General features: G+C 51.3%; 1 protein-coding gene across 1 annotated transcript; it reads right to left on the minus strand.

The window, feature by feature from the left end:
* Positions 1-1,780: 1,780 nt before the first annotated feature.
* Positions 1,781-7,624, minus strand: Npas4 (neuronal PAS domain protein 4). Its single transcript, XM_021210445.1, has 8 exons — positions 7,265-7,624; positions 6,373-6,524; positions 6,097-6,199; positions 5,713-5,986; positions 5,416-5,525; positions 4,953-5,088; positions 3,392-4,821; positions 1,781-2,525 (listed from the first exon to the last, which is right to left on the minus strand). The coding sequence occupies exons 1-8, from the start codon at positions 7,437-7,439 to the stop codon at positions 2,497-2,499; spliced, it is 2,409 nt and encodes an 802-aa protein (XP_021066104.1). The 5' UTR covers positions 7,440-7,624; the 3' UTR covers positions 1,781-2,496.
* Positions 7,625-20,839: the final 13,215 nt, after the last annotated feature.

Here is a 20,839-nt window from a genome sequence, read left to right on the forward strand (position 1 = left end):
TGTGTGTGTGTGTTATATGTGTGGTATATGTATGTACTGTATGTGTAGTGTGTGGTATATGTATGTACTATGTTTACTGTGTGTGTTGCATGTGTGTGGTATGTATGTGTGGTATATGTATGTAGTGTGGTGTGTGTGTGTGTCGTATGTGTGTGTGGTATATGTATTAGTGTGTGTAGTGTGTGTGGTATGTGTGTGTGGTGTATGTATGTAGTATGTGTAGTGTGTGTGTAGAGTGTTTGTGTGGTATATGTGTGTGGTATATGTATTAGTGTGTGTAGTGTGTATGGTATGTATGTATGGTATATGCATGCAGTATATGTAGTTGTGTGTATGTAGAGTATATGTGTGTGTGATATATGTAGTAGTGTGTATGGTGTGTGTATATGTGTGTGTGTGGTATGTGTGTGTGGTATATGTATGTGTAGCATGTGTAGTGTGTGTAGTGTATGTGGTGTATGTGTGTGAGATGTGTGTGTGGTATATGTGTGTATAGTATGTGTGTGGTATAGATGTGTATGTAGTATGTGTAGTGTGTGTGTGCACATGTGAGCATAAGCATGTCCTGGGGTGCAGTTACAGGTCAGAGGACGACTTTCAGGGTTCGGTCATCTCCTCCCATCAAGGATCAAATACAGAGCATCATGCTTGGTCCAGTACCTTTAGCCATCTCGCCATCTCCGGGTCCCTGTGCTGAGGAGGGAACAGAGCTAAGACAGGTTCCTCTTGGGGGTGACAGGGAAGTTCTTGGCTCCACCCAAATACGCATCAAAGAAGGGAAAGGTCCCTGTGGATCGCTTCCTTTCTGTGATGGATGGACCTCCAAAGGGCCTGTCTCCACAGCTGGACTTGAGAATGAGTGGAGGCTACAGGGTTTTCAGGGCTGTGCCCCTGTGTTTCTGTGGAAAGAATGGAGCCTGGAGTTGTCCTCTCCTTGAGGAAGAGGCTTTCTCTAAGTCTCCGGATCACCACTGACCTGGAGGTCAAAACGACCGAGTCTTTGCTGCACTTCTTGAGTTGTCCTGTCCTGACACTGACTCTTGATTGCTGGCCTCCTTTTACCTGTGAGGAAGTGGAGGCTTTAGGTGCACTCCAAATATAAAAGGTGGGAGTGTGATTGGATCCGGGCGGTTCTTTCTACCACCTAACTTTCATTTGTCCTCCACTAACCACAGTCTGTGGGACTGAGCCTGAGGTGAGATGGTCTAAGATGGTTATTTGCTGGCATTGAGATCTGGGAGCTCCCCAGGCTTGGGGAAGGGCTGATGTTGGTTCTTACCTGTAACTGTGGTGGAACACCCTTTATGCGGTTGTTTTCCCAATGAAGTGGAACTTTATTGCAGTGGATTAGGTATTTGCTAACTGAAAAGCCCTGCGCAAGCGTAACAGGTTTCAGCTTCTGATTTTAAAAATCCAAGTCTCCGTAAGGAAATCAATATCCTGAAAGACCAGGCAGGAAATATCCAGAAACTAAACCCATATCCAAGACCAGTGACAAGCTTGTCCAGCCCCAGGCTATCTCCTCCCCATCACACCGAAAACCCAGGGCAGAAAGAAGACTCCAGCGTCTTTGGTGAAATGTCTGCTTCCGACAAGTACTTGGTCTTCTAGCACAGTGTGGATCAAGCAGAGTCAAATGGAGATATGAACAAACTCACTTAGAGATAGCAGGGCTGAGAGGAGGTCTAACCTGTGTCTCCTGCCCCAGCCTCCTGTCTGGGCTCCTCAAGCTCTCCTTTCCCCTCCCTTCCCTTTTTACAATAGCGCAAGACACCAGAGATACCAAAAAGGCAAACTGGACTTTATTATAAAGTTGGCTACAAAGTCACCGCAGCACCACGAGGTGGCCACCTGGGCTAGCCTAGGCGGTCTGGCGGCCGGGTGAGTCCCGCACCAGGTACACGCACTCGTGCAAGCACACGTGTGACGGCAGATCTGCCTTCCTCCATCGGAAAGGAATGTAGCGTCTCTTCGCGCCCCCCACCCCAGGCGCGGGGCGCAAAAGTCACAGGAAGGGCCGCCAGGGCGGCAGAGTCCATCGGAATTGAAATCCCGTTACTGGTTTGTAGAGAATTCTACGTGGGTGTCAAGAGCCCCTCAGGGCACAGGCTAGCCCCCAGGTGGGCCATGCCTTTCCCCCACCAAAGCCCAGGGGTGGCTTTGCCCCTAGTAGTGGAGAACTGGCCCAGGCCCATGGGGCAGCGCGGTGGGGAAGCGAGACTCCCCCATTCTCCGCTTGAAATCCATTCAAGGAAGCTCACTACGAGTGAATACAGATTGAAATGGAAACTGGGATCGCTCGAAGTCCCTTGATTTTAAAAAGTTGCTCCCCTCCCTTGCCCTCCCCCCTCCCCCCTAAATCCTTCAGGGCCTGGAGAATCAGATATATCCCCCTCTGGCCCCCAGAATCCCCCCAACAGTCCCGGGGGGGTGGAGAGCGGCTCCACGTCTTGATGACAATATGCCATACTTGACGACGTTAAGTCACAGACTTATTCAAAACGTTGGTTCCCCTCCACTTCCATCTGTGGGGGAAGAGAGAGAGAGAAGAGAGAAAGTGTGTATGTTAGTCAAGCTTATTCAGTAAAAGGGTCCTTGGGCTCTGGCTGTGGTACAATATTGCTATAGTCTATGGACGTCAAGTGTATTAGCCAAATGAACCGATCCCCAGGGTGGCAGCAGATATGAGGCAATATGCAAATATGGAAGGAAACTGTGGCCACAGCTTTGGACAAAGAGCACAGGGCCGCCAGATTGGAGCTAGGGGCTTGGCACTGTTCTTTCTGTCTCCTAATTCTTTTTTTTTTTTTTTTAAAGATTTATTTATTTATTATATGTAAGTATACTGTAGCCGTCTTCAGATCAGACACTCCAGAAGAGGGCGTCAGATCTTGTTACGGATGGTTATGAGCCACCATGTGGTTGCTGGGATTTGAACTCCGGACCTTCGGAAGAGCAATCGGGTGCCCTTACCCACTGAGCCACCTCACCAGCCCCTGTCTCCTAATTCTAACCAACTGTTGCTCTGGGTCCCCTGTAGGGGGAAGCGTCAACTATCAATTTTTGTGCCACTTAAAGTTACTTTAACTTTGGGGCCTTGATTATTTTTGTCTATAAAATGGGGGTGCTGTCTGGTTTAGGTCTCTCAGAAGCTTTCAAGCTTTTGCCTAGGGATTGTCTATCACGTTATCCTAACTCACCTCCCCCGCCCACCAGGTCTCCTCATCTTTCACATAAAGCTTTGCAGTCTTCCTACCTCACTACTCTCCTTAATAGGAGGTAATATTGTTCTCTTAATAAAACAGAGTTTCAGAGCTGGGAACTGATTCACCCAATCTATGAAATGTCTGATTAGAAGGGCAGGGCTCTTGGACATTCAGGCTAGACTTACCTTCATGGAAGCTGTCTTGAACTTGGCTCTGGAGTTGATGCAACTCATCAGCAAACCCTTCGTAGGGGAATGTTGAGACACCTGTCTCAAAGGCGGTTTCATAGGTAGCCAAGTCCTCCAGGAAGCTGTGATCTTCTGGGGACAGGTTGTTGCAAGGTGACAGGGTCCCTCCTGGGACCTCTGCCTCAGGATCCCCTGAACCCCATTCCCCATTGGGGTCTGGAGTAGAAAGATCCATGAAGATGTCTTCCACTGGCGTCTCTTCCAGGAATAAGTTATCAGGGTCAACCAGGAAGTCCAGCTCCTGGCATTTCCAGGGTTTAAGATCCAGGCTAAGCACAGGGGGTCCAGCCCCTGACAGGGACAGGTTAGGGTTCAGGGGCTCCAGCCCTCCAAGTGGCTCCAGCCCCCCAGTGCCAGCCTCAGCTGAGAAGGGCCTGTCCACGCCCTGAGCCAACTGGCTGATCTGCTGAATGAGACGGTCTATCTCATTTTGCTCTTTCTCGGTGTAGTGGAAGAAACTTTGCTTGACTGGAGAGGCCTCAGGTGTGAGCAGGCCTTCGGGCACCAGGGGGACGTCCACAGAGAGGGGGCCCCGGAGCTGAGCTAGGGCCAGGAGTGTACAGTCCCCATTACCAGGGCTGCTAGGACTTGGGGGCAACTTCTCATAGAGAAAACTGCATCCCTCCTGGGCGAAGTAAGTCTTGGTAGGATTGGGGCTCAGTTGCTCTGGGAAGGTTTGGCTGGGGCTGTTCAGATGAGCCTGGAATGCTGTGCTGGGAGGAGTCAGCTGCTCATGGGCGGGGCTACCCAGAGGCTCTGGGAATGTGGCAGTGCTGGGAAGTAACTGGTCAGGGAAGGAAGAGGTGCATGGAGTCATCTGGTCTTCAAAGCTTCTAGCTGAGCTGTCTGTCAACTGTCCTTGTAGCGAACTGGTTAGTGGGTCTGGGAAGGTTGCACTGCTGGGTGTCAGCTGTTCAGAGAAAGTCACTGTACTTGGCGTCAGCTGTTCTTGGAGAGAGCTGGACGGAGGGGGCAAGTGAGTCTGGAAGGGTTCGTGGAGGCTGAAGAGGAAGGCACAGCCTCCTGGCTGGTGGGGTGTGTAAGGTGGAGTACACACCAAATCCTTGCTCAGGTCTGCTTGGAGGGAAGGCTCAGGCCTAGCAGGGAATGGCAGGTAACTGAAGTCCAGCTCTTTGGAGGGTTGGGGAAGCTCTTCTGGTGTTGAGATCACACCTAGTTCAGGAGCCCTGGGGAAGCTGGCACTTCTAGGAGTCCCCAGGGCTGGTGTAAAGAGGGGATTAGAGCATTGCTCCTGGGAGAAGACATTCTCAGAGAATGTGGGTAGCACAGCCGGGGTTCCTAGGACATAGGCTGCCTGGGTGTCTTCAGAGTTTAGCTGCTGGCGGAGGCTCCAGGCTTCTGTGTCACTGGAGAGGGAAGAGGCAGCAGCTTGTAAGGGTTTGCTGTCCATTGCCAGAGTAGTTTTCTTCATTGCATTCCCTCTATGCTGACCTTGGCTCACCCTCCCCTCTCCACCATCTTGTATCTTACAGCTTACCTGATAGGGTAGTTATTGGCAGTAATAGGGCCTTCTGGACCTTCTGAGTATAGCATGCAGTAAATCCATGTCCAGCCTCCATGCTTGGCTTGAAGTCTCACCACCATTTCAGCCTGAATATCTCCACTTTCAGCCACTGGGGAGAAAGAAGGGATACAGGATTAGAAGGTCCATCAAGCGACACCACCTACACACCCACCTTTCTTACCTCTACACTGAATTGAGGGAGCCATGGCATATTCTCTTCTAACTACCCTAACCTGTACCTCTAGGCTCCCCACTTGACCTTATCGCACAGTGTTTTCTAACTCTGTCCTATTCTTGCCTCGACTTCTCATCCTCAAATTCACTCTGTAGCCTCCAAAACTCCTTAACATCAGTTTGGACCACAGCCTGTCCCTGGCCTGTCTCCCATGCTTTCTCCCAGCTTCCTGTGTTATTCACGGCCTCTCAGGACACTCACACAGGCGGTAGTGTTGAGAAGAAGCTTGGGCCAGGTCCTCGGGGTGTAGCAGTCCATACCATGATTTACAGAGCAGTTCGCTGCGCTCAAAGCCCAGGTAGATTAGGACACTGGGAAGGTGGAAATGATGAGGTCAGCTTTCTGTTTTCCTTACTCAAAATGCATGCACTTCATTCCCTCCCATGTTCTCTGCCCACTTAAGCCCCATCCTCCCTGCCTTGAATCTAAGATCACGAATCTAAGGTTCCCTTCTTTCTGGCCTCCCTTCTTACTGAAGTTTGAACACTTTGGGCTTACCTTTCAGAAATGTCCAGTAGGGCTAGGTCCTTAGCATGCCGGCTCTGGAACATGGCCAGGAAGAGAGAAGCAGGACCAGGGCCAGGGCCAGGGCCGGGGCCAGGGCGGGGTCTTGGCTCCAGTGGGGCACAGAAAGCTGTGAACACGGGGTTTCCTGCCCAGTAGGCCCCAGGTGGGTGAGCATGGAATCGACCTCGAATAAGCACCAGTTTGTTGCCTGCACTCTGGCGCCGGAGGGACTTGGAGGTGTTGAATCGACAACGGAAAAGGCGATCTAGGTGAGCAAAAGGAGAAACTGACTAAGAGGGTGGGCATCAGAGGAGAGTAGATGGGTGGAACAGGGCAGCAGAGGAGTGGACTGAAGAATCAAGAGGAGGTTCTTACCAGCATCCAGAGCAGAGGGCATGGTGAGCTGCTGGCGCACAGTGAGATGGTCAGCAGGGTCAATGATGTCGTAGATACTGTCGCCCTGGGCAACCAGGTCCACCTAGAAAGGAGAAGTGATCATTAGTAAAGGCAGCAAGAGCCAATCGGCAATCAATGACTTCTCTTAGGGAAGAACCCCCACACTTGCCTCTAATAACTCTGTTTTCAGTAGTGAGAGGCTCATTTTATCTCACGTATAACCCAACCTGAGATGCAAGGACGTTCAGTACTCACCATAGAGTGGCCCAGATGCTCGCTCACGCTCTCCGACAGGTAGAGCAACTTCCCCTCAGCTGTGAACACAAGGAGAAATCCGGGTAGCGCTGCCACGATGTCTTCAAGCTCTTGAGCAGAGAGAAGCCCGGTGGGGCCAGCCAAAGGAGTGCCTGTAGGGTGAGAAGATGTGGTGAGTCAGGATAAGACTCGGGGACAACACAGAAATGAAGAGAACATCTTTTGAATCTCGGAGAAGACACAGGAAATTCCCATAGACCTACTTCTGCCAACACCTGTTGACCCTATGCTTGTGGATCTTGGCCAGGAGACCTGTTGCTAAAACTATCTAGCCAGGGAGCCCCTGGACTTCCACGCCTGGCAGGAACCTCAGCAGCCCTCAGCTGTCAGCACTGTGGACAGAGCTCTCCCGGCAGGACTGGGATTCAGCACCGCGGACAGCGCTCACGGGTGGGGAGACCGTGGCCATTTTAGCACCGCGGACAGCGCCAATAAAGGCGATGGCTTCAGGGTCTCCAGAGCGCCTAGAAAGACCTCTCAGCATTTTCTAACACAAGCTACTCTTCTCCACACTTTGCCTTCGCAGGCTTTCCCTGCAGCTTGCCAGGCTTCCTTCCGTACACTTCCCGGATTCCTGGAGTGCCTCTGAGGCAATGGGAGCCTGGACCATTCTGTTTTAGCGCTCTATCTCCCACAAATCCGTCTGCTAGGACTATCGTTTAGGCTAGGCTAGATGGAGCTCAGAAGAAAAAGTAGGAAGTCCAGGGTCCCCTCAAGTCCCTTCTCTCCACCGGCTTCCAGCACGCTAGACAAGCGGCAGTTTTAGCACATTCCCTCAGCTCCATCCCTGGTCCCCGTCAGCTCTGGTCTCCGGTAGCCCAAGCTCGCTCACCTCCAGCAAAGAAGACACCCTTGCGAGTGTAGATGCAGGCAAGACTCATGATGTGCAGGTAGGACAGCCGGACCTTGTCCGCTTCAGCCAACGGCAGCAGTTCCTTGAGGTTCCGAATCTCGGCGTTGATCTGGTCGCGGCGCGCCTTGGAGGCGCCCTTGGTGGATCGGTACATGACTGCCGGCTGTGGAGCTCCAGCTCCGGCTCCCGAGCACCTGCGATCCTTTCCCGATGCACCGGAGGCTTCCTCTTCCTTGCTTCCCGGTCTTTTTGCTCAGGCTCTTGCTCGCTCTTGCTCCACTCCTGGGCTCCGCTCGGCAGCGCTGCCCCCCTCGCCTGCCTCGATCCGCCTTATATAGCTCCTGACAGGCGTGGGGGGCTCGTTTTAGAGACGGGGGGGGGGAGCGGGAGGCGGGAGGTTGGGCTAAAGCAAGCTGCAGCGGGAGCCACTGGCTGGGGAGGGGGGGTGCTCCTCCTCCCTCCCAGGCTTCCGACGTCATCCCGTGACGTCGAACGGGAGAGGGAGGGGGCGGGGGAAGGGGGAGAAGGGAGGGTGCGGAGGGGGCCGGCTGGCAAGAGTTGTGTAGAGCCAGGAATGGGGTGCAGGGACCCAGGTTTTCCATTATATTCTGTTAGGAGGAGGAACAGTACATGGATTAGGGTGGTCTGAAGCCCTTAACAGGAGAGTTTGTAGAAGGCAAGGCGGGGCTGCTATCAACATTGATTTTTCTAAGGAGGCAAAAGATGAGAAGGGGCTTGGTCCTCTGCCAATTTGTCACCATCTTCCAGGCAGGGGTCGAAATCACACGAGGGACTTTCCTTGGCTTTTGGGGGCTGGGCTAGGTCACAACTGGGGGTCTTTTCTGGGGCCTATTCAATATGAAAGTCCCTTAGCCAGTTTCAAATAAATAATTCTTTCTTCGCCTCCATGCCCTGGCCTGAGAGTCTAAATCTCCAGGATAGGGTGGAATGGTGATCCTGTGGAGAAGAGACCACTTGAATTCGGCCTTGATCATATTTCCTTAGCACCACAGGAACACAAACACCTCCACTGTGATCTGCAGTGATTCCTTTTTCCTCTATTAGTTAATCTTAGCCACCTGTCGGGGAAACTGAGGCAGAGACCCAGGGCCTGGTGAGGATCTGGATGTGTGTTTGAACCTCACCCACGATCCCCTCCCGCTTGTCAGCCCCCAAGGCGAGCTGTTCCCCCGCCCTCTTGCGAGCCCCAGTCTCTCCGGCGGCGGGCTGGGGGCGGGGGCGGGGCCGGGGGAATCCCAGCTCCATATTAGGACAGGAATCCTCCGGCGGCTGCGGCGGCGGCGGCGGCAGCGGCGGGCGGGGCCTACCGGCCTCCGCACAGCTCTAGAAAGCTCTCCCCACTGCTTCAGTCAGGAAGAGGGGGAGGCTGCCAAGTAGCCAGGGTCTGCTGGGCCCTCAGTGACTGCTGCACCTACCCAAGACCCTTTAGTCCTGCCGGAGTCCCCTCCCCATCTCCCTTCAATTCTTGCTCCATCTTTAGCTCCAGGGCTCCTCATTCTGCCTGTGCACTTGCCGCTGTGTGAGCGCGCATACATACACCTTTCCTTTTTTTTTTTTTCCTTCGTTCATTGAGCGTTGGACAGTCTGTCTCAGCTTTGTGGACGCCCCCACCCCCACCCCTGTAATTTGCACCTTTGGTTTAACCACCTGTCATGTCAGACTTATCTCTCTAGTGTGGCCTTTGCATCACCCCGCCCCCCCCCAGACACACCCACACACACACACACACACATACACCTTTCTTCAGTCACTTACATGCGATTGCTGAATACACAGGGCATGGGAGAGCCCTTTTTTATCCCACAACCATTTCACAAAGGACTAGAGAAACTTTTTGCCAGAAATCTCATTTAGAGTAGGAACATATAAAAGCACTTTTCGAGCCTGAAAAACAAGACCATCTAAAAAGTTAGGGAAGAGGGACAGAACTGGCTGCAGAAAGTTAGAGATGAACTTTGACACCAAGGAGAAAAGTTTGTGGTCAAGAAAACCCCCGTTCTTCATGGAAGGGGTAGTAGCAGGAGAGGCAATGTGGAATAAAAAGCAGGGGGTATGGGAAGAGGGTGCTTTGGGAACTGGGACCATGGCTTAGTAGGAATCCAAACTTCTAGCATGCTCAAGACTTGAGTTCAATCCCTAGTAATGCCGGGCAGGGGGGGAGAGGAGGAAAGGGAAAAGGTACATGGTTGTAGAGCACTTAACCTAATATTTTGTACCATTTTAGTTCAGATAGAAAGCATCTACATAAACAACCATGTAGCCAGTGGTACCACTGAGATGGAGAAAATGGTGTGTGTCTGTATGACACTGTCTCACCTTATGGGTGACAGAGACATGGTTTCTTCAGGATGTATGTCTCTCTGGCACGTTTCATCCATGTTAACTCTGATATCCCCACTCAACAACCCCACCCCGTGTTCCATTCTCTTCCCTTGGTTTTTGGATTCTCTTTCCATATGCAAATCCAAGATGGAGTTTCTAGATTTGTTTCCCAAAGTTGAGGATGAAACCTGGGCTTTGTGTATGCTAGACAACCATTTATCTCTGGGGTTCATCTCTGCCCTGTCTTCCTCACAGACAGGTGCTTTAAGCCCTGGCCAGGAGACGTTCTTAATATCTCCTCCACAATAAGTTGCATCTCTTTGCCGGGTCCACAGCTGGTCTCCAAGCAGTTTAAACAGACCTGGTGGGGAAGAAAGGGATGGTTGTCGCTGTCCCTGGTGCTGAATGTTGCCTTAACACTCTGAATGGCCGTGGTTTGCCCGTGACATCAAAGCCGAGCTGGGCCTCGGGATAGATGAGAATGGCAGCCCGATGCTGTCATCCTCCTCATTGAGAATACATATGGGCTATTTACAGGTGTTGGTGTCAAGACTCTTAGGCTCTAGGAATTAGTTAAGCTTGGAAAGAAAATTGGGCTCAAGGGAAGAATCCTTGGATTTTTCCAGGAGAATGGACTAGGGATAAGGAACATTGAAAGGGGAGAAGGGTCTAGAAAGGGACAAGGGAGGGGGTAGAGAAGGGATCATCTTAGTTTGACTACTCTGATTCAAGTTGAGGCGCTCTGTATGCCCCCAATGTCTCCTCTCCCTAGGCCAACTCCCACTCCTCTTGCCTCCCACCTCCATGAAACTATTTTTATCTGTGCAGAACCAAAAATAGCCTGGCAGCAGCTTCAGGCCGTGGGAGAAGAGCTATTTATATCACCAGTGACGGTTCCGAAATAGCAAGCAGGAGGAGGGGGGCGGCTGGCACGCTAGAGAGCTCCTGGCCGCTGCTAAAAATACTGTCAGTGTGAGTCATCCTGGCCTGGCTGAGTCACCCCACTCTCTCCCCCCCAAGCGGCAGGCAGCGGCAGCGGCAGCAGCAAAACAGAATTGGAAGCCCGAGAAGGGGGAGGTATCACAGCCTTTAGTTATGGGAAAGTAGACAAAGAATGAGTTGGGAGAGGGGCTTTGGGGTGTGTGTGTGTGTGTGTGTGTGTGTGTGTGTGTGTGTGTGTGTGTAGAAGCAATAGGTGGGGGTTACAAGATATTCACAGCCAAACTTACTGGGTGAACACGCAGCATTTGCAGCTCTGCCCTCCTGCTATAGGATGCTTGAGCAACTGAAGGGGGAAAGGGGCGTGTGTGTGCGTGTGTGTGTAAGCGCACATGAGTGTGTGCACTTGAATGAGGCTGTGTTGCATGTTCTGTGTCTGCATCCAAACCTATCTGTCTGGGTACACTTATCTATCTGCATCCATGTATCTATTTGGATGTGTTTTGACGATAGGCTCTGCATCCTTGTGTGTCTACATATCTGCTAGTACCTGCATCTGTGTTTTTATTTGTCTGTTTTATTTCTCTAAGTCTCTGTCTTTCTGTGTTGTATGCAGTTTTGTGGTTTTGCCTAATATATTTGCTTTTATAACTCTCTGTGTTTCTGTGTCCATCTATGAGTCGGCCTTGAGCCTTTTCTCCAGCGTTAGATGGTTTGTGCTGACTGTGTGTTTCCTGAGTCTGCCTTGAGCCTTTTCTCATGGTGTTAGATGGTTTGTGCTGACTCGGTGCACCTTTGGTTGCCCACTAGAACGCCATTTGTTGGGTTTTGCAGTATCTATCATTTACTCACCTCTCTCCACCAAACATCCTTTTTTCTAACTCTTAGCCTCTAACAGTTTGCAAAGGCCTCTCTACTGCACACATTCTCTGCAATGGAGGAAAACAAGTTCACAGGAACACCCTTCTCTGGAAGCATCCAGAATCTTCTCTGGCCTGCAGGAGTACGTGGTTTTTCTATCACTCCATATTTGGGGAGCTGAGAGAAGGGCTTTCTTTAGTTCTAAAAAAATTGCTGGTGTGGGCATAGGCATGTGTAGCACGCACATACACACAGACACACACACAACTGAGAGAATGAGAGAGAAAAAATATCAAGGTCCCTTCTTTACTGAGCAGAGCTCGCATCTGTTGCCATGGAAACCCACCCACTCCTTCCCCGAAAAACCACCAAGAAGAGGTGATGGCATCGTGAAGGGATTGGCTGATTCCTTTCTTTATTTTTTTTCCCGAAAAAGGCCTTTTTATAGCAAGAGCAGACCATGAAGTCCTCTGCCCCTCTCTTCATGGCTTTATTGGGGCTCTAGAGGGTCATCACCCCTCAATCCCTATAAGAGAAATGGTGCATCTTTTTCTGAGATTTTCCAGGAGGAAGACCTCCTGAGGAGTTGGAATGGAGGATTTGATTCTTAAGAATATCATGGAGACTCCTGGCTCCTTTTCTCAAAAAATTGGAGCAAGGATGTTGACAGAGGACTGTCGACATACGTGTGATATTTGTCTGCACAAGTATGCCTGTGAGGAAGGGAAGGAAGGATGAAGCAAAGGAGAGGGAGGGGAAGAGGAAGAGGGACAGAATGAGAAAATAAAGGAACCCCTTGCTAGGGCTTCCGAGATAAACGGGTGCTGAAGGATGCAGCACTCTAAGATCATCTGAGCAGATGAACAAGAGGGCTTTCACTTTATGATGCAGTGGGTGGGGCTGCGGGCTCCCAGTGGACCACAGCTGTGGCTGCTTCGTGGAGGCTCCAGGGAAGCTGAGGCCAGAGCTGAATGTTCTGGGAGAACTCTGATCCCAGCCTGAGTCTCAAAGGCCTCTCCCAAGGTCTGGCACCAGCCACTGCAGCCATGTTGCTCCCTTACGTGAACTCTAACACCCTGCCAAATGCCCAAACGGTGGAGAGGAAAAGAGATTCCTCGTCTCCTCCTGTGCTGGGCTTGCTCCAGAAATGGGGTCACTGAGGACCGCATGTTAGAAAGACAGACCAAGAATCCGACTATAATGAGATATTTGTCTCCATCCAAGAAGGCCACCGTCACCTTCAGCAGACAAGGATGTGGCCTCCTGTGCTAGACTTAGTGCCACTCAAAGGGATGGAGTAGAGGGGTAGAGAGACTTGCTCTGATCTCTTAGGCACTTTTTTTGCATTTTTTTAATTTGTCACATGAAGAGAACACACGTGTGTCATGGTGTCTGTGTGTGGAGGTCAGGTGTCGAATCTTTCACTTTGACACACAACCTTCCTAGCCACCCTACTCACTCCTCTTAGATATTGTCTCAGGACTGATGATTGACATCATTATGTTCATTCTAGAGTCAATGAGGTTAAGATCAGAAATGAGCAATGACTTAAAGTCAGACAGCAGGGCTCTGGCAGTGCCCTGTGCAAGGTTCATTCCTTCCCATTCAAACTCGTTCTCTTGCTGTGTAGAACGAGATTGGGGCCTATACTCTATGGCCCCGAATAAAATCTGGTCCACTGCTTCTTTTCATAAATGAAGTTTTACTGGGACACATTCAAACCATTCATATACTTATGTCTGGTTTCCTTCTTCATACAGTCACAGAGTTAAGTCCAGAAGGGACCAGAGCTCCCACCAAGCCCAAACACCTATCACCTGACCCTGACAGAAAAGACCCCACCAGCTCTCTCTCTCTCTCTCTCTCTCTCTCTCTCTCTCTGGTCTCAGAACAAACTGAGCTGTCACCTCTCTCTACTCTCTTTACCCATCTTAGGGAGAACTTGGGGAACCCTTCCTAATACCTAGCTTTCTGTGTAACCCCATGAATATATGGCCTCCCCATCCAAGAATGATTGTGCATAACCCATTCCCATGACAACATGAGTTCTACTTGACAATGAAAAGGCAGGTTACCCCATCCATTCTTAGTGTCTTGGGACTGCATTTTGGGACGAAAAAAAATGTTCCATATTGGAGGTTAAGTTGTAATCGGGAAGACCAATTTTTCTTAGAGGGAAAAAATGAGGACATTATATGATTGGTCCCTCTAGTCTGACCCAAGGGACGAATATACACCTTCCCAGAGAGGGTGAGAAACTTGCTCATAGTCACACAGCCAAAATGAGATGAACTCAGCATTAAAAAATCCATGTTTGTTGGCTTCCACGTTCTGTTTTCATTTTAAATCTAGATTTTCTTAATATACTGTTCCTTTGAATTGACAGACTTGCAGTCTCGTGTTTTCCAGAAGGTTCTCTGTCAGTCCCCATCCTGTATCTATGGTATGCCTCTTACACAACAGCAAGCTAGCCCTCAGGGAGTGCTGGTTTGTGCGGCACCGAGCTGGTTTCAGCTGCATCTCCACAGGCTGTTTTCCTTCTCCTACAGCCTTTTCATTGTGTGATCACTCCCTCAATTCTACTCGCTCATGGAAGCGCTCAGAACATTTTATCTATTTATGGTTATGAAATCAACAAATCTCCTGTGAAGAGGGTACACGCTGCCACCTACGCATAGAACCGGTCAGAGCCAGGGGAGTGGGCTGAGCAGAGGTGAGGGATGGGGAGGGATGGTGTGGGTAGGAGGGAGAGACTGGAAACTGGATGGGAAAATTGAAGGTATCTGTGCAAGGCTTGAGGACAGGACTGACTGGAGGTGTCTGCTCCAAGGAAGAGAGGAAAATTAATTCATTGACCATAGCTAAAATTCAGACCAGGAACCCCATGTGCCTCAGTGGCATGAAGATGGAACCGGAGGGTGTGGCCCCTGCCTCTAGATCTGCCTCCCGTGTTTATGTCTGTGACTTTCCTCAGCAAGGGAGCTCTGTCCTGCTGATCTTCTAGCAGTGACTGGCTTGCCCCCTCTGCCCTCACCCCGACCTGTGCCTCTTCCTTGAGGCACATTTTCTAAAGTTTGAGAAAGAATCTCATGCATCCTCATATATAGCAGAGGATAACCTTGACATTGTGATCCTCCTGCCTCTCTCTCTCTCTCTCTCTCTCTCTCTCTCTCTCTCTCTCTCTCTCTNTTTTATTACTCCAATAAATGTTGTTTATAATAAACTGTATTTTCTATTTTCTCTCTCTGTTTTCTCTTTCTCTTTTCTCTTTTCTCTTTTCTCTCTGTCTCTCTCTCTCTCTCTGTCTCTCTGTCTCTGTGTCTGTCTCTGTGTCTGTCTCTCTCTCTCTCTCTCTCTTGAGAGAGGGTTTCTTTGTGTAGTCCTGGCTGTCCTGGAACTCACTCTGTAGACCAGGCTGGCCTTGAACTCAGAAATCCACCTGCCTCTGCCTCCCAAGTGCTATAGGATTAAAGGTGTGCACCACCACTGCCCGGCCCTGGCTCTACCTCTCAAATGCTAGAGTTACAGGTGCCTGCTTTGTCACCCCATCTGCCAGTCTTCACTGTCATGCTCGTTCCTTGCCCACCACCCCCACCAGGACCTAAGGCTGGCCACCGTACTGCCAGCATCTGTCACAGGGATGGGCAGGAGTCGGGGACTGCGGGGATGGACATCATGCTCACTGCACACAGCTGTGGGATGAATCGAGGCCAGCCTCTCTGGTGGATGCTAGCAGTGGGGGAGAGACACAAGCTTAGCTTTAACACCATGGAGCTTCCACAGGGTAAGAGGAAGACGATGTCAGCAAGCCATCTGAATGAAATGCTGTCTGGAAAGGGGCGTCTGGGGTACTTGGGGGCTGCAACATGGGGAAGATCAAGCCTAGGGATCTGGCAGTGGGATTCCTAGGGAGGTGCGTTTGTGCCATGTTGCTTGGGAGTCAAGTGGCCAACCGACCAACTTGGCTGTGCTGGTGGGTGGGTAGCATGAGATTAACAAGGGCATGGTCTCATGGCTTTATAAGGTGTGGTGAGTAGCAGTAGCCAAGGTAAAATCGAACAATTAATTAATGGGAACGAGGTGGTGCTATGGGGGAAGGGAGCCGAGGTTCCTTTACCCTGCAGGTATGGCTACAGGAGCTGTCCTATGAATGGGCCTGAGATGATGTAGCTAGGCTTGGCTTCCATCACCAAGGATGTCAAGAACTGTGAGGAGCAACCTAGACCTTCTCCCAGGCTGCACTCTGGTGACCTTCCCCCCCCCCACCATGACCCTGTCTCCTTCCTCTCCTTCTCTCTCTTCTAGCCAAAAGCAGCTCTTCCATTGTGGTTCTGCAGCCCCGGTGCACACATGCACACCCCTTGCCTCTCCCTGCACCTGATTCTCATTTTTCACAATATCTTGGCTCAAATACCACTCTTCTCTATCGGGTCAAATCTCCAGCTATAGGTCCCCAGGTTCCCTGTGCTTCTGTTGCCAGTTGTGATGGTGACAATTTTACACTTTGTTCCATTGATGAGTTTGGCTGCTTGTATTGGAGCCCTCTAGGTAGGAGCCATCACCTTTGCCTGCCATCAGCTCTGATCAAAGCATTCCATGTATATTTGTAGGAAAAAATGGAGAAGATGGAAAGAATGAAGATAATTCTTCTTGGTGAAGAGAAGGCTGAAAGGGCATGGTTTGCCATATTCAGAATGGGGGAGCCAGCAAGAAGGGGTTGGGGGGCCAGCAAGATGCTAATCAGGTAAAGGCACTTGCTGCCAAGCCTGACAGCCTGACTTCAGTCCCCACGGTGGGAGGATGTCAAAAGATGTCCTCTGACCGCCACACATAGACCACGGCACGCACCCACTCACATGCATGCACATGGAGTAAATAAAAAAGCCATTGAAAAGATAGAAAGGAGGGTCTGGATACACAGCATCTTCACATAGAGACTGGGAGAGAGCCAAGGCAGGGGAGGCAAGAGGGAGGGTGGGGCTTGGAGGGAGGCCTTGCCTCCATTACAGACTGCGACACTGCCGACCGAGGTAAGGACTGCAGCCTCTCATGCCTCAGTTTACCAGTGTATTAAATAGTGATGCGAAGAGGAGACTACAATTTGTGTTAGAGCTCTGACACAAGAGCTAGGTGAACTCATTTGTCAAAACACTCAGAACAAAGCCATGGACACGGAAGGAACAGAGTAAGTGTTAGAGAATGCACAGGGAGTGGCCATTGTCTTAAGGAAAATATCATTTTGAATGAAGTCAAACAGAAGTGGCTCACTGGGTTCATGGCCCTGTGTGCTTCCTGCAGCCTTGATCTGTGAGTACCTTATGGAGGTGGCCAGTATAGGTGCTGTTCTCCAAATAAATGAACAAAGAAGTCAATGAGCCTTGGGAAATTGAGGTACACATACCTAGTGACCCTGAGGGTCTGGGTTCAGACCCTTTCCGTGTATCAGCCGGCATCCCATATTCCCTCCAGTCTGGAACAGAGCATCCAAGACCAATCCCAGTGTGTTCTCCAGGAGTCAACAACTGCAATCCTTGGCCATCTTTCATGTTCTTACCCGGCTTAAATTCTGGCTCCTGTTTCTCAGAGTTGCCTCTCACTTCCTCTTCTACCTAGGTACACACAGGTCTGCAGGCCACCACAGACCGAGCTTTACAGTCATCTGTAATATCACTTGCGTGCACCCGGTGACGTGGAGCCTACAGGTGAACAGATGCCCTTATCTTGTGTGTCTGGTGTTGGGGATCAGGTCATTAGAACCCCAGAGCAGACGTGACATGGGCTCACCACTCCTGTTGGCCCTAGGTATGCAGAGGAGGAGGCATCTTCAGGGAGGCCAAGAGGGGCCAGGAAAGACAAAGGGGTTTTAAAAATCAGGAGATCAGGAACAATCAACAGGCCTGGTCCAGAGTCAGGAAGAAATCTCTAGGAGCCACAAAGAAGAGACTCCAAGAGCAGAGAGCTGGGGACACCCCCACCCCTGCAAATGTTGCAACCACAGTTGGCTGAGCTGTGGCTAGAAGCAGAGAAGCAGCTGTTCTGGCCCATTGCTGGAGAAGCTTCTGGAATGAGGAAGAGATGAATGCTATGTGGGGGAGGAGGGGACACCAGGAAGCTGCGGAGGAAAGGACCATCTGGTGAACGGGAGAGCTCCCGCGTGGCCCAGCCCTGCCTGGGGGGGGGGGGGAGAGGAACTGAGCTTAGCCTCAGTGCCAGCAGCTTGTTTGAGGCAGAGTCCCAGGCAGGAAAATCAAGCGACATGGATTCTGGACCTAACTGTCCACTGGGGGTATCACGCAAGCCCCTTCTCCTCTAAGGGCCTCACTTTCCCTATTTGCAATGTGAAAGAGCATCAGAACACTTGGCCTGAAAAGATCATCGTCCTGTATCTGGCCTCCTGAGCATGCCCTGTCCAGGGCTCCCTTGGCCCTGTGCCCCTCAGGCTTTGGAATTTGAATACTACAATACTAATACCCAGTTTGGGGAGGAGTCAAGCCCTTGTGCACAGTGCCAGGGTCTGAAAGGGCCTTAAGTCTTCCAGGGGACCCAGGGGACCCAGGGGACCATGCCTCTTGGCTCTGCATGCACAGAGTCACCTGGGATTACCGAACAACGGGATTGTCTGGACTTGGGGAAAGGAATGCTTTCTGAGGCTGCAGCTCAATGGAAAGCATGCAGTTCAGTGACTTTCCCCCTCACTAGATCCAACCCAGCCAGGGTCACTCTTACAGGCCTGTGCCTGCTTCACCAGGGGACTCACCATTGGAGGAATCTGATGGAGTCTGAAATGCACAAAACAGACCTCAGAGAGGTCTGCATGGCCTGTGTCGGAAGTAACTACTGTCTGCGGTTCCCTTCACTTCAGTCTTGTGGAAGGAAGACAATCCTCACAGCATGGTCCCTCAGCCCAAACTCCCATTTTCAGAGAATCTCAGAGGCCCAACTGAGGTGGATGACTGAGGGCTAGCGCCGAGAGTAACCCAAGGGCCATGGTCCACACTGAAGAAGTAGATCCTGAAACGGGTCTTTGGTTCACACAGCGCCGTGAGCCTAAGTATTTTTCAAAAGCTGCACTCTGAGGCCAGGAGGCAGAGTTCTGGGTTCTAATCTCTGCAACAAATATACTGCCTTGCCTTGTGACCTTGGCAAATGATGTCTCTTTGAAGACTGCCTTGGTTTCCCCTTTGTGCATTGAAGGTGTGGCCCTGGCAATGGGCGCCCCTTGGAAGCACCATTCAAGCTCCAGAGAGCTACACCCAGAACCACAAATGTTGATCTAGATCAGATCCACTCTGAGCCCCTAACCCTGGTCTAGAGTGGAGACCTGCAGAGGTCTGGAAATTGCACGTCTCCTCCAGAATGCCCAAGTATGTCATGTCGTCTGTCAGGTTACCATCAGGACTGGGCAGAGGGTCCAAGGGGCTGGGTCCACATGGCTCTGGGGAGTGTCCAGCAGGGCCACATTTCCATCCAGAAGCCAAGTGGCTAAGGGGCACTTGCAGACAGTCTAGGAGAGGTTTGACTCCAGAAAGTTTCAGAGAGCTGGTGGGCTGCAAGATGCCTTTGATGGGAGCAGATGCTCGTAAGCAGCAACCTGGTTGTCTGGTCATGATGTCCGTGGGGTCCAGAAGTTTGTCCAGAATGGCCTTTGGTCCAGAGAACCCTTCTAAGATCTGGATGTTGCTGGGAAGAAAAGATAGCACAGCTGGTACCAAGATGGAAGTGCCTCGCCCTTGGCTGGGTGCAGGGCAAGGGACAAAGATGAACACAGTATTATCTGTAGTCACAGGTGACTGATCCCGGGCCAGGAAGCCAGCCAGGCTCCCTGGTCGCAGACCTATTCCTCCAGGAATTAGCCATGGGACTCTAGCCAATCATTACTCTTCTCTGTGCCTCAGTTTCCCTTTCAGTTTAATGAGAGAGTTGAGTTTTCCTGAGATCCCAATCTACTTTAGACTAAGCCCCAGGCTTAATCAGGAGGCTGAAGGGAGGCCCAAGGGCCTTGAGGTCCTCACCTGGAGTTGTCCCTCTGTGGCCTTGTCCGTAGTAGGATCTCCAAGCACGGATAGGCCTGGCATCTTGTTTGCTTCCAAGGTTTCTATAAGACAGTCTCCTCTGTTGGGGGCGGGGGGCGAGGGGTTAAGGGCAAGACCTCCTCTCTCCAAGGTTAAATGTCCCCCACAATAGTGGAGGGCGTTAAGATGGGCATGGGGTGGGGCGATGGCTCCGGGGGGCTTCCAAGGCCGGCCAGGACTCTACCGCTCAGGGGCGGGGGCAGCTCCTGAGCTCTGGCGAAGCCGCCACTCTGCCAGTTGCCTTAAAAAGGCGCCAGCGCGCGCGCATCAGTAGAAGGGCTGCGGCTCTCTTCCAAAATAGGCAAGAACTGGGAGGCCGCAAGAGAAGAACTGCGAGGAGCGCAGACGTCACGCAGGGCCTCCCTCCTCCGGGCCACCCCACTCCGTCTGCATCACATTGCCATGGCAACGGAGTGTCGCGGTTAGCAGATGAATGAGCTGCAGCAAGCAGAGGAGCCCGCAGGGACGCGCGCCCCCTCTGCGGTCAAATAACAAGACTGCAGAATGAACGCAGAAACTACCAGAAAGGAAGAGTGCCATGACCCACCCATTCCCCACTGATCCTACTGTGTCCCAGAGGCCTGGGGGCTATTGGGCCTAGGCATCTATGACCTTATGGCTCATTGCTTCTCTCTTCCCAGGGTTCCCCTTTCCTCAGTCAATTTCCCAAATCTGTGGAAAATCTGACAGCCTGTCTCTTAGCGCCCCTGTATGGCGGATCATGATGCTGCGTCAAATGTTTGTGACTGGGGTTCTCGCCGTCTATGTCGCCCCCTGGCGTTCGCGCGGGAGAAAACATCGGCGTCCCGGGCAATTTAATGAAGCTGTGGGGAGGATTCAGAAATAGTGAATGGCATATAGTAAGTGCTGTTCCATACTGCTTCATTTCATTCTCAAATCATCTCCAATGCAGATTACTACTATTGTAACCATTTTACAGGGGAGAAAAATCGAGGCTGAAAGAGTGGGCAAGTTTACCCAAGAAACTCCAGCATCAAGGGGCGGTGCCCCCAGAATACATCACAGAATTAAAAAGTGCTTGTGACCCTCTTAGTTTCACATCTGCGGCCTCTTCACCAGCCTCACAGTCCCTTGGGGGTTAGCAAGGTGGGACTCCTTAAAATTATTCCCGTATCACCTGTAAGACTGACACTCATAGAAGTGAGTGGCTTGCTGGAGAGGGTGGAACCCAGATCTCTAGACTACTGATCTTAGAACTGGGGATAAGAAGCCGGGAGTGGTGGCCCACGCCTTTAATCCCAGCACTCGGGAGGCAGAGGCAGGCGGATTTCTGAGTTCGAGGCCAGCCTGGTCTAAAAAGTGAGTTCCAGGACAGCCA

This window comes from Mus pahari, chromosome 1 (genome assembly GCF_900095145.1).
Source record: "Mus pahari chromosome 1, PAHARI_EIJ_v1.1, whole genome shotgun sequence".
NCBI classification, from domain to species: Eukaryota; Metazoa; Chordata; class Mammalia; order Rodentia; family Muridae; genus Mus; species Mus pahari.